This window comes from Cervus canadensis, chromosome 4 (assembly GCF_019320065.1).
Source record: "Cervus canadensis isolate Bull #8, Minnesota chromosome 4, ASM1932006v1, whole genome shotgun sequence".
NCBI classification, from domain to species: Eukaryota; Metazoa; Chordata; class Mammalia; order Artiodactyla; family Cervidae; genus Cervus; species Cervus canadensis.
The window spans coordinates 98043463-98057350 of record NC_057389.1 but is presented as its reverse complement, the minus strand read 5'-3'; the positions used below and the strand labels follow the sequence as shown (position 1 = coordinate 98057350).

Below are 13888 nucleotides of genomic sequence, written 5' to 3'. Positions count from 1 at the left end.
TTCAAACCAGTGAATATAAGTTTAATCCCTCTCCAGAAGAGGATTCTCTCGGTGCCTGTTCTTGGCGAGAAGGAAGCATGAAGCCAAGACCCACAGAAGAACAGGGCTGAAATGTGTCATGTGGGTCCAGGCCAGTTCCATCCTGCTAGGCCTGGCCTTAGTGGACTCCCCACCCTGACTGCTCGCTGTAGACCTGGGCTCTTCACAGCTTCCATTACGAAGCAAGGACACAAAAGCAGCAGAGGAGGGGGAGCAAGCGTCCCATTCATCCTCTACTTGCTACTTGGGGCCTCTGTGTCCTCACCCTTGGGGGGGGCTGCCACTGTGGAGGTTGTCTTGAGGCTCCGCTTCCGCTTCTGCACGTTCTGCTCTGGGTGGAACAGGATGACGTAGGTCTTGGGTACATAGAGCATGCCGAGGGACACTGATGCGCTCAGGCTTAAGGACACAGTCAGTGTCGTGGTTTGGATGTAGATCTAAGCCACAGAGGAAAGGACCAGGTGGACTCAGCCCAGTTCTCACCCACCCTCCGCCCCCACACAGCCTGGAAGTGAGTCCATTTCAGTCAGCTGAATGGGAATGACCACACAATAAAGGAGGGCAGTGTAAACAAAGGCCCCCATGGCAGGAAGAATCGGCTGTAACAGTGTGGCCCTGGTGTGGGCAGGAAGAACGGAAAACAGCACATGACTGAATGGGCAAGTGACCAAGGGAAGCAAGAGGTTTATTCACAGACAGCCACACCTAGGGCAACAGTCCATATGCCTAAAAAGGGCTAGAGCGTGTTAGCAAATGAATGAACATGTTCTCAAATATACAAATGAATGGATTAACACAACTTGCACAGAGGAACCAGTGGGCAAACAAAGGGATCATGAGGTGAATAAACGAGAGTTCCACTGAGCATATGAATAAATGAATGCATAGTGGTCAAACAAATGAACAAAAGATGGATTGGCAGAGATAAATATATGAAAAGATAACTTAATAAAAAAAAAGTTAATTGGTGGGTAGAAGCATGGATGAATAAATGAATGAATGAACAAAGGGAAAGGGAAGGAGAGAACAACCAGAGGGAAACTAGAAAGACAAATGAGTACATGAATGAATCAGCCAACAAAACAATCAATCATTCTTATGGGCCCAGCACTTAGAACAGTTGAGCCCCTCCATGGACAAGCAGGAAACAAACGAGGTTGGGACCTAGATTACCTTTTCAGCTGATTGGGCAGTGCCAAAGAAGATTGGCACAAAAGCCAGCCAGATGATACAGGTGGTGTACATGGTGAAGCCAATGGGCTTGGCCTCATTGAAGGTCTCGGGCACGCCACGGGCCTTGATGGCATACACCGTGCACGTGACCATGAGCAAGAGGCTGTAGCCCAGGCAACCGATGAGGGACAGATCCGACATGTCGCACTTGAGCACGCCTCTGGCCTGTTCTGGGTCCACCGTCCGCTGCTCTTCATAGTCGATCACACTGTGCGGGGGCTGGGCCCCCAGCCAGGCCAACACTCCGACCACCTGCAGGAGGCAGCATGGTTATCAAGGACACACCCAGACTCACCCTCAACTGAGATCTCTGGCAGGATAGGGTCACTTCGAGGCTCCTGGCCTGTTGAGTGGAATGCTCGGGCCACCGAGAGGGCAGGGTTGTCCAGGAGGGCGCTGCCTGGGCAAAGGCCAGTGACACAGGCAGGTGGGGAGGAGAAGCTGCAGTGGAAGTCTGTGCTGGGAACATCAGGGCTGATAAAGGGGGCCTGGATGCCCTCTTCTTGTATTTCAACCATTATCGGTGCCATTTACTGAGCTACACAAGGCGGCAGAGGATGAGATGGTTAGATAGCATCTCTGACTCGAAGGACATGAACTTTCAAGCTCCAGGAGATAGTGGAAGACAGGGAAGCCTGGTGTGCTGCAGTCCATGTGGTCACAAAGAGTCAGACACGACTTAGGGACTGAACAACAACAAACAAGGGAAAGTGACTGCAGGCAGAGGCTCTGGAACTGTGACCCTGAACATACCTCCTCCATCTACCAAATGGGAACCCTCATAATCTGTTGTGAGGATGTGATGGCAGCTTAGGGGAGGAGTCAGTACATGTCCCATTAATTTAGCACAAGGCCCAGCAGAGATGCTCCTCTCCATGGAGGCAGTATCGTGTGTTCTGCAGACATGAAAACGCTAGCTGGATCCAATCTAACCGTATGGGACACCTCATTCCTGAGGACCTCCTTCCTTCTCCAGATCCAAAGAACTGTTGAGCAAGACATCATGAAATCACATGGGAATGCATAGTGATACTCAAAACAGAGAGGCACTGGGTGGAGAGTAGTACGAATATAAGCTTATGTTGGGCGGCCAGGGAGGTCAGGGCCCTAGCAAGGAGGAGACGGAGAATAAATTCCTTCACAGGGAAGGGAGACATGACCTTGAGGCAAGGGAAGCTGGGCAGTAGGAACTAAGACATCTGCATAAAGGTGGGAAAAGCTGTCCTATACGTTTGTGCAGGCCATTCACTGAATAAGAATGCTTGGTTTGGGAGGAATGAAGCTGAATCCTAGCCAACACTTCAGTGCAATGCTGTGCATCTGGAGCAGGGCTATGTGATCCTAGAGGAAAGAAAGTTTTTAAAGGAGTTTGTATATCCAGAAGGAGCACCTTTTTGTGATTCTACTAAAAGCAGAAGCTCCATGAACAAGGGACTAATAAAATAAAGCTCCACCCACTGTCTGGGAAGGAAGCATGGAGGCTCCTCATAACTCCTCTAAATGGGGGAGGAAGTTGCCCATGAGAAATGAAAACCCAAGGCCTATGATACATGGGCAGAGCAACCAAAATGCACCTCACTGAGTTTGCAGCCTAAGTAAGTGACAGAAGAATTAGCATCCAGTACACATAACGAACTCCTATAAAATAACAGGAAGTGAGCAAAGCTCAGGAGCAGGTGCAGGCACATCATAGAAGACGAAGCTACAAAGGCCAGCTGCACTAGAAAGGAGAGACGAATTAAAACCCTGAGACATCCGTTCACATCCATTGTATTGCTAAGTAACCTAGTGAAGGGAAAGGTGTGCACCTCTGAAAAGATTTGGGATTTCTAGAAAGGGAGGTATAAAGCAGGGAGTCCATAGGTAAGCCGGAGGAGAGCACTGAATGTAGTCTAAGCACCTCTATCCTGGGGTGAGGGGTGCCACGGGAGTTTCAGGCAGGAAGCAGTGAGGTGCCTTCCGAGGATGGGCAGGGCACTGAGATGCTGGCCCTGATGAAGGACACTCAAATCCATCTATATGCTGGAAGAGGGCAGCACCTTCCAGCTGTGGACAGTTGCATGGACTGAGGCCCATGGGTGGGGAAGATGCAGAGCTAGGTAGGAAGAAGAGCTCTCCTGGAGTGGAGAAAGAGCTGTGTCCAAATGACTTGAGCCCTCCACTTGGCCCTGAGAATTGGGCTGACTCTGCAATGTCACACACACACCTGTCTCCTAGTACCCTTTACATAACATGGGAGCCATTTCCAACGTTCTATTACCATCTCAGAGGAAACCCAGAAGGAATTCTGCTTTTGCTGTATATATAGCATGAAATGCTGGCTATTTATGGAACTGGATGCTTCATTCCACAGTAATATCATCAGATCCTATGCCTCTCATCCGGTTTACCCAGTGACTGACTGGGCAGCAGGAACTCCCCTTATGGAATAGATTCTCTGCTTGGGGGAAATTCATCAGGTATCTCTTTGCCCTGGGAGCCAAACTCTGGAACATGTTCAGTTTATGAAAATTATTTCACCTTTCACAGAAAAATCACTGGACGCTTGCACTCCCCACCTTGCTGCTTCATTTTCCTCCAAGGATGAAGCAGGAGGAAACAGCTGCTCCTAAGTGAGTTCTACTTACAAAAACAGTAGCACCCTAGCACCTAGGACTTTTTTTTTTTTAAACATAGAGACCAAAATAGAAGAGTGACTCTGATCTTTAAAGTGGAGGTCAGTGCCCGTACCCTCAGCCCCAATCCCATCTGCCAGCCCGTCCACTTGGAGCCTGCAGACTCACCTGCACGGAAGTGAGGCTGAAGGTGATGACGAGCTGCGAAGTGGGGCTGATGAAGGGCGGAGGCGTGACCGAGCGCTTCCCTTGCTCGAAGATGCGGTAGATGCGGTTGGTCTTGGTGAGCAGGGCCGAGTAGCTGAGGGAGGTGCCGAGGCCGAGGAAGAGTCTGCGGGTGGCGCAGACCGCCGCTCCGGGCTCAGCCACCATGAGGAAGGTGATGGCATAGATGAGGAAGATGCCGGTAAGGAGGACGTAGCTGAGCTCACGGCCAGAGGCGCGGACGATGGGGGTGTTGTTGTGCCGCATGAAGGTGGCCACCACCGTGGTGGTGGCCATGATGCCCAGCACGGCCAAGAGGAGGGGCGGGGCCGCCCAGGGCGAGGACCAGGAGAGGCGGACCACCGGCGTGGGGCGGCAGCCCGTGTGGTTGCGCGTGGGCCTCATGTGCCCCGGGCAGGCCTCGCAAGTGAACTCGTCCACCTGGAAGCGGTATCCGTCGCAGGCCTCGCAGTGCCAACAGCAGGGGACGCCCTTCACCATCTTTTTCCGCTCCCCCGGCCCACAGGGGAGGCTGCACTGAGACTCGGGCACCTCTCGGGCGTCTCCTGACCACTGCAGGGCTTCCACCTGGGACAGGACACGGCGGCCTGTGACTCCGCCTCCAGGAAGGAGGGCCCGCCTCCCTGCGCCCAGAGCTCAGCCTGTGCCACTTACATCCAGCCTGAGGGTCTCCGCCCACTGGCCCACCGCCTGGTAGCTGCCACTGCCTGCACTGCCATTGGTCGCCTGGTACTGGAAGATGTCATATCGCCCAGGTGCGTCCCCATTCTCATTGAACATCACAGGGGTTCCTGCGCTGCCTGAAAGGAGAGCCTGTCATCCTCGCTGGTTCTCTAGCCCATCGAAGGCCAGGACAAAGGAGGAGCTTCGCTAGCAGGTGAAAAGGTGCTCAGTATCACCTATCATCAGGGAAACTGCAATCCAAACCCCAGTGAGATTCCTCCTCACACCCATTTAGGATGGCCACTGTCGAAACAATAGAAAGTAAGTGTTGGCAAGTGTGGAGACACTGAAACCCTATACTCTACTGATGAGAATGTAAAATGACGCACTCACTATGGAAAATAGTATGGTGGTTTCCTCAAGAAATTAAACGGAATTACCACATGACCCAGCAATTCCAATTCTAGGTATATACCCAAGAAAACTGAAAGCAGGGACTTGAAGAGATGTTTATACACTTCTTTGTTCACAGTAGCATTGTTCATGGTAACAAAAACATGGAAGAAATGCAAGTGTCCATTGACAGATGAATGGATAAGCAAATTGTGGTCTATACATACAATGGAATATTATTCAGCCTTAAGAAGGAAGGAAATTCTGACATATTCTACAACATGGGTGAACCTTAAGAACATTATGGTAAGTGAAATAAGCCAGTCACAAAAGGACAAACACTGTGTGATTCCACTCATCTGAGTGGTCAAATCTGGACCACTTAGAGTGGTCAAATTAATATTGACAAAAGGTAGAATGGTGGTTGCCAGGGGCTGGGGGAGAGGGAAATGAGGCGTTCATGTTTAATGGGTGCAGAGTTGCGGTTTTGCACAATGAAGAGTTCTAGAGACGGACTGGACAAGTGACACCATTAAGCTGTACATTTAAAAATGGTTAAGACAATAAATCTTACTCTATGTGTCCATGTATGCTAAGTCGCTTCAGTCATGTCTGACTCTTTGCGACCCTATATGCTGTAGCCCACCAGGATCCTCTGTCCATGGGATTTCCCAGGCAAGAACACTGGAGTGGGTTGCCATGCCCTCCTCCAGGGGATCTTCCTGACCCGGGGATCGAACCCACATCTCTCTCCTCTCCTGCACTGGTAGGCAGGTTCTTTACCACTAGTGTCACCTGGGAGGCCAACTCTTTGTGTTATGTTACTACAATTAAAAAGAAACAAGAAAGCTTAGGTATCTAGGTAAGAGGAAGAGTTCAGACTTAGAAAGGTACTGATTTGAACCATAAGCCTTATTTCTTTTAGAAGCTTGTTCTACTACCTTGCAGAGCTAATCTGGAGTGATATTATGTCATGCTCTTTTATTTTATTTGTTTATTTATTTAGCCTCACAGCATGTGGGATCTTAGTTCCCCAACCAGGGGTCAAATCCATGGCCCCTGCAGTGAAAGCGCAGAGTCTTGACCACTGGACTACCAGGGAAGTCTTAAATCATGCTCTTTAACAGGGAGCTTAGCAGAGAGAAGATGCTCAACACTTGGTGGAAGAACAGTTTTTAATTTTCTAAAGGATAGTAACTGAACACAGTGTGAAGCTTTCCCCACAAACCACAGCTGAGTCTATCTGGGCCTTTTCAAAAACCCTTATTCTGAGCCCTGACCATGTATCAGGCCCTCCACTGGTATCAGGGGGACACGGATCCATACTTTGTGCTCAGGCGGCACAGGGCCTGACTGGGGAGGCATTTGGAAGCCTGAGACGTGGAGTGGGACGCCTGTCCACAGTGCGGGCAGTGCCCTGAGAGACCAGACGATTCCAAACTCTCGCAGTGGGGCGAAGAGCTGTGTGTGACCCTCTGAGAGGTCCAGGCAAAAAGGGTCACAAACAAGTTCTTCAGAACCTGGACTTTGCAGTGTGGGGCAGGGGGTGCCGAAGCCTGGGGAACAAGGAGTGTCAAAAACTGGTCCCCAGAACTTGGCTCAAGCCTCCAGCTCTCAGGCCCAGGTGCTCCCGCTGTCCCCTTCTGCTCTCCCATTCTTTCCATCCTGGGATGTCCCAGGTCCTGAGAACTCCAACCCAGCAGGCTTCCCCTCACACAGGGGCTCTGGCTCCCACTCACCATTGAAGCGCACGGCTCGAATATACTGCAGCAGTGTCCGACCATCAGTGGGCTCCATTGCTGGGCACAGGCCTGTGTGCCCGGGGCAGAGAGCCTGGTGCATGCTGTGGAGGGCGTGGGCAATGGCGTACACAGCATCAATCACAAACTGCACCTTCCCTTCCTGCTCGTAGGCAGAGTCCCGGCCGATGCGTTCCTCACCTGTCCTAGGGATGCCCAGAGGAAGTGTGCCTGGCCCCCAGGTGCCCAACCTGGCTTCCCACCTCTCCCTCTCCACCCTCAACACCCACCCTGGGCAGCTCTCACCTGTGCATTTGCGGGTGGAATCGTCAGACTGGGTACCTGAGCTAGTCAGTTTGCAGTTAAAATTCTCTTCCCAGAACTCAGCAAACCAGATGTTTCGGCGGTTGTTCTCCAGGGATCGAGTCATGAAGTACTGGTCAAATCCTGAGAGAGAGAGATGGAGGAAGGAGGGGAGGCACCCAAATGAGCCAGCCACAGCTCACCACTTGTGTCCCTTCACCACTTGCTGGCTTTACAGATGGGGATGCCCATGTGATCAATTTCTGGCCTGGCTGATGAGTTCAAAGTCATCTAGGGACTCTGCAGTAAATTTGCAAACTCAGAGCCTCACCACATAAAAGAATTTTTTGCTGCCTTGTCTTTCCTGGTTAGGATGCTTCTGTGAAGATGGGTGGAGCTTCAGCAGCCACTTTGTGAATAAGACATCACAATCAAGAAGACATATAGCAACTACAGAGGATGGTGGAACAGAAGGGAGGACAGAGCTCAAGATTCTGAGAACATCGTTGACTCATTGCCCCAAACATGAAGTTTCCCCTACTTTGAGACCTCTTGTCTTGTGATGGGATACATTCATTGCTAAAACTACTCTCAGTCTAGTTCCTTGCCTACAACTGAATGCATTATAAGGGAAAGGAAGAGTGTAAGGGTGTGTGCGCCTCCAAGAGGCTGGGAGCCCCTGGAAGTCAGGGCTCAGTATTGACAAGAATCTGTACTTCATAAAAGAGCCCTGAAGTACCTCATCAAGGTGTCTTTAGTTTAGCCTTTGGGGAAATGAGCAATCCTAGTGTAAAGTGACCATCTTTTTTGCATTCTTCCAGATATTCACAGGTGGGATGGTGGAGGAGGGGTGGAGAGGCAGGCCTCATTAATTGATCAGTAGGACAGTAAGTAACACATCCTTGTTTTCTCTCCCTCTCACACTCATCTTTAAATTAGAGTGCCTTTGGCAAGACCCAAATGCAGGCACTGATTAAAACAAAACAAAACTAACAAATAAAACTTAACAATTCTTCACCCTGTACAGTGGTGTGTGCATTTCCTCATTTGCCAATTCATTTCAAACACTGTTTGGAGGGATGTGTTCATAGAATCTCAGGATTCTAGAATTCCCAGAAGGGACCCTGGGTCATGGTGCAATTTTATAGAAGGGGAAAATGAGCACCCCCAAGAGGGTGGGGAAGGATAGATATGGGTGGGAGATGCAGGGGAAGGCATCCCCCACTCACCATCAATGGAGGCCCTTTTGGGCAGGATGGTGATAGCTCCCACGGCCACATCCTCCAGGTTCAGGACGGGTGAGATCTTGGCTCCCCAGCTGTCTGAGCCAACCCACAAGAAGTGGCCAGTCAGGTTGGCCTGGCGTGCAGCCTCCAGAACCCTCCTGGTAAGAACAGGGAAGGGTGAGGATGCCCTGAAGTCCTCCTCCTGCTTAACCCTGGTCACTTCCCAGTCTTCGCTCGCCATCTGTCCCATTCGGCACCGCTCAGCAGACCCTTGTTTATCAGGAAAAGTAGGATGTAGGCAGTTTAGGACTCCAGGTTTCTCAGGTAGTAAAAGGTCCAGCCAGGCTCTGACTCCAGGCCTGCCCTCATGTTCTGTGCGCCGCTTCATGCTGTCTTTAAGCAGGGCCTGCCTTCTCCTGCTGGGGTTCAGGCTGGGAGCCGTGCCTTCTGCTGATAACCTGTTGCCCCGGGAGTTGTTCCCTGACAACTGTTACATGTGCCCACCAGTCTCTCCCCCACTGTTAATGATAGAAGTAGATATGTATTCTTACGTTTCTCTGGCTAGGCTTGGAGCATTTCTGGGGCTGGGTTCATTTCTGGGGCCACCAGACACAGAGAGAAGAGTAGAAAAGGTATGTGGTGGCAGGGAAGAAAGAGGGGAAGGGAAGATGTGCATGGCTGGGATATGTGAGATGAGGCAGCAGGGTCTTCAAGAAAAGCTACAGAACACGGTACCTGAACACGCCCTCTGTCCCACCTGATGTCATCCTCGTTGGCGAAGATGATGATGCCCCGGGCGTTCGGTGTCTCCATGAGCCTCTTGATCACTTTATTGAATTCTCCTGGTTTTGGTTCCCTGGGAATCTTGATGGACTGGGCAATACAGACCCCCCCTGGGTGTCGGAGATGCCAAAGTCAGTCCTTCACCCACCAAGGCCACCGCCACACGTGACTGTGGCAGGAACTGAGTCTTCCAAAGGAAACGGTGCCTGCCCACAGGGAGCACCATCCAGCCTCCCCACTATAAACCCAGAGCCCCACCTCACAGCTTGCACCCTGACGGCCACTCCATAGGCTCCTTCAGGCCTCAGACCACCCCCCTCTGCCCTGGGCCCAAGCTCACCAGCCTCTCGAGAGATCTGCACAAAAGCCTCAACCCCACTCTCGCCATAGTTGCCCTCAGAGGCCAGCGTGGACACGTAGTTCCATCCCAGTGCCCGCACTATGTCCACCATGGCCTGGGCCTGGTAGGAGTCAGGGGGCACCACGCGGGAGAAGAAGTCATAGCGTGTGGAGTCGCTGAGCTCCGGGGCCGTGGACGCGTAGCTGATCTGGGGGATCTAGAGTGAGGAAAGACACCGGGCTGTGGATGGAGGGTCGGTCACCCTAGGTAGGGAACGCAGTGAGGACCCAGGACCCAGGGATAGGGTGCTCCGGGCAAGTGGGAACAGCCTCTCCACATGGAGAGGCTGGAACATGTGGACAAAGACCTGCATTTTGTGGATGGGACTAATGGAACATGGGATGCATGAGGGTCTAAGGGAGAGGGCATATAATTGCACACGGTGTGTCGCCGGCAAAAGGGAACTAGGGGTTCACGTGCAGTCTGTAGCTGCCAGGCACTGGCTGCAGCATTCACCTGGGTAAGGGGACATCTGTCAGCCCCAGAGGGAGACATGTTTCCCCAGTTCACACAAAGGGGTGGTCTGCACAGGCGGGCATCAGCCCCAGGAGGGGCTGAGCAGGCAGGAGAGCAGGGGAGGGGCTGTTTGACTGAGGTTGTGTCTGGTCTGATGGAGGGGCCTGTTTGGAACCGGGTTTATCCCAGTGCATTAGAGTGATTAATCATGGGGATGATGGCTGAGCTGATTCAGGAGGAAGGATGGGGGCAGGAAGTGTGAAAGGAGACTGGAGAATGGTAGTGGGAGAGGCTGGCAGAGCAGAGGGGCGAATCCCTCATGTTAAAGGAAGACACAAGCAAACGACAACAAAACCAACACACACACACACGAAAGGCAGCAAGTGGGAGCTGGTGCGAAGGTCCGAGACGCGGAGGTTCTAGAAGCAGCAGGTTGGAACTGGTCCAGGGGAGACAGAGATGTCTGAAGCCAAAACAGAGAAAGGGTGGAGTGTGGAGAGTTATGGAAAGGGGAGGGGAAGAGCGAGAAGGAAAAGAGGAAAGGGAGAAGAGAGAGAACGAGGGAAAATCAGAGGAAAGGCCCATGGGCTACAGGGCAATTAATGGACGCCGTAGTTATCCCGGCACTCTAGACACTTTCATCCTCAGAACAACTTTCCCAGACAGGCTTGCGTCTGGCCCAGGGAGCAGGGCTTCTCGGCTAACTAGAGTGATTCTCGAAAGGAGACTAGCCCTCAGGCACCCGCAAGGAGACTAGACCTCAGGCACCCCCAAGGCAAAGACAAGGGAGACGCTGCACCCCGGGCGCGCCCCGGGCTCTCACCGCGAACAGGCGCAGCACGTTGGCGACCATTATGGAGACAGAGCTGGCCGAGGCGCCCACGACAGCCACCACACGCTCCGGGGGCGCGGTGCGCAGCGGGGGGACCCCGCCGGGGCAGCGCACGGCAGCCTCTTCGCCGTCGCGGCCGCGGATCAGCGCCTGCACGAAGCTCAGCGCCTGCTCCAGCGCGTACGTGTCCCGCGAGCAGGTGTCGAGCAGCCGGGCGCCCAGGCGCACCCCGGGCAGCAGCTCGGGGTCGGCGTTCACGCGGTCCAGGGCGTACAGCATGGCCTCGAGCCGGTGCACGCCCTGCTCCTTCTTCAGCTGCCCGCACGCCCTGCCCGCCGCGCCGCGAGCGTGCACCGGGAACAGTCCGCCCAGCGTGAGGCCGCCCGCCAGGCGCACCGAGCCCGCGGCGCCCACCACTCCCGCCTGCGCCAGCGCCAGCAGCAGCGGCAGCAGCGCCGGGACCCCGGCCATCCGCTCGGCGGCTGCAGGAGGATGGGGCGGGGACGGGAACAGACGGGAGCACGGTCTGATGGTCGGGCAGAGGAAGGACCCGGGTCGGGGGAAAGAAGAGGGAGCCCCACAATCCTTGGGGAGAGGGGAGGTGCACAATATATAAATGTTGGCCGAGCCAGCTGGAAGAGAGGTGAGGCATCAATTCAGCCAGCCTGCCCGGGACACCTGGCTCACACCCTCTCAACCTCATCCCCCGGGTCCTCCCCGCCCGACCACTCTCTCCAGCGCTCCAGTCCTGCCGATCCCCAGCGCACACCCAGGCCCCCTCTGAAGCCACACTCACCTCCGCCAGCCGCTGTCGGTCCAGTGACAGACACAGAGGGCCCTGAGAGAGAGAGGATTTAAGGATTCTAGGGAAGGGATGAAAGGCCGCCCCGAGGGCGGAGACCCATCCTGAGCAAGGCCGGTGCGCAGGACTGGCCCTCTCAACACCTGCTTTCCTTCCCTCTGCTACTCCTTGGGTCTGTTTCTTTCCCGTCTTTGGATGTGTGGCTGACACACACGTTTCTCTGGCTGCTGGCCTCTATTTCTGGCTTTCTCTACTGGTCCCTCTCCCTCCTCTCTTCTATCTCTCCTCCTGTCTCTGTCGATGTCTCTTTGTCTCATTGTCTCTCTCTGTCTCTTACTCTTCCTCTCTTTCCTGGCCACCAGTGTCTTGGCTCAGGCTGCCTCAAGTACTTCCCAACTTTCTCTTTGCAAAACCCTGTAGTAAACCGATGACTGGAGTGAGAAGGGGACACAGGTTGAGCGAAGGGGAGTGCACCTGAACAGGAAGACGGTGATCAGGGCTGAGCCAGGTGGAGGCGAGAACAAGCAGACCTCTAATGGTAGCGAGGTCTCTGCTTATCACACGCCCACACACACACACACACACACACACACAACACAGACAGTCCTGCAAAGCAGAAACTTCTACCATCAGACCCTTTTTGCAGACAGGGAAATAGATCCCTCAAGGAGTCAAATGACTCAGTCAAGGCCACACAGTTGCCATGTGTCAGCATCAGGATTGGTACCCAGGTTGGTGTGAAAGGACCAGCCTTCACTGCCTTTGATGGAGGGAGGGGACAGGGAAGAATTGCTGTGCCGTTCCCACCCCCCCCCCCCAATATATGAAGGTAGAATCCTAAGGAGTTACTCTCTTGGTGGTTCATAAAGCCTTCTTGGCTCTGGGGTCTGAAGCAGTGACATGCCATGTGAGGGTCTTTGTATCTGAATTTCCTCATCTCATGTTTTGGGCCAAGGTGATGGGGATTGGCCAAAAATATTTCTACCACTATCCCCAACTGAGGCCCTGGATTTGCCTTTATGACACTAGTGCATCCTGGAGACAGGTGGTGAGCTCCCAGCCCTAGGGATTAGCAAGTTCTAAGGGGGCGGGGGGGGAGGGACTGAGCTAAGGCGGGCTGAGCTGGTTTGGGCTCCATTAGAGGGTGGATTAGTGCAGCCGTGGGGATTTGGGTAAAGCTGTCAGAGGAGCAAGCAAAAGCCATGTCATTCTTCTCTCTTCTCTCCCCACATAGAAGGGCCCTGAATATCTCTGTTTTCAGAGCCATCCAGGCACCTGTGCCTGGCAGAGTAGGGAGGTCCAGCTTGATCTGTTGGACCAAGGTTGGTAAGGATGGGGCACTTAACTGGTGCTAGGTCCCAAGCTTGACGTTGCAAAAGTCTGTATGAACTGGGCATTTGAGGTGGTAGGGCGCTGCTGCTGGGCTCACACAATCCCTCAGAGCCCTCCCCTGCTCCGGACAAGTCAGGCAGGGCCACAGCTGACATCACAAAACAGTCTTCTGGCTCATAGGATGAAAGCACCCCATTGGTTCCTTGAGTGTAGGATGGACGAACAACGAGCTGGGGCAATAGCCCTCACTGTGGTGCATGAGGGAAGCAAGTGACTAACCAGGAAAGGGAGAGAAGTAGGTGGGTTCCTGGCCAGGGAAGAAATGGCTCTGAGAGTGGAAAGAGGGGCATCATGGGTGGGGCACCTGGGAGGAGGGATTAGCCATCCCTGCAAATGTGAGGACCAGGACCAGGGCTGAGCAGGTCAGAGGAAGGCAGAAACCAAGGCTTTGACTTTGGACACAGGAAAGCCAAGAATTTCATTTGAGATTTGAGAGGACAGGTCAAGCTCCTGGTTAGATTCAGTAAAGGGAGAAGTTTAATATACCACAGTTTTAAATTTTAATACCACAGTTTTAAAATTTCGTTTTAGTGTTTTGAATACCAGTGTCTAGACTTCATATAGTTCTCTTCTGGGACTTACAGGAAGTGTCCAGAGTAGTAATTAAATAATTACAATGAGTGTTGAAAGCTTGCATTTTATTGTGTGATGTGTGTGTGTGTGTGTGTGTGTGTGTATTGCTAGTGCTAAGTTGCTTCTTTCACGTCTGACTCTTTGTGATCCTATGGACCATAGCCTGCCAGGCTCCTCTGTCCATGAGACTCTCCAGGCAAGCATACTGGAGTGG

At 53.0% G+C, this 13888-nt stretch overlaps 1 protein-coding gene across 1 annotated transcript; it reads right to left on the bottom strand.

Moving 5' to 3' along the window:
- Window positions 1-272: 272 nt before the first annotated feature.
- GRM6 (glutamate metabotropic receptor 6) lies at window positions 273-11732 on the bottom strand. Its single transcript, XM_043467609.1, has 11 exons — window positions 11704-11732; window positions 10899-11389; window positions 9560-9776; window positions 9194-9329; window positions 8440-8594; window positions 7214-7354; window positions 6908-7108; window positions 4767-4912; window positions 4056-4679; window positions 1213-1524; window positions 273-476 (listed from the first exon to the last, which is right to left on the bottom strand). Exons 2-11 carry the CDS (start codon window positions 11376-11378, stop codon window positions 273-275), a joined length of 2616 nt encoding a protein of 871 aa, XP_043323544.1. The 5' UTR covers window positions 11379-11389; window positions 11704-11732.
- Window positions 11733-13888: the final 2156 nt, after the last annotated feature.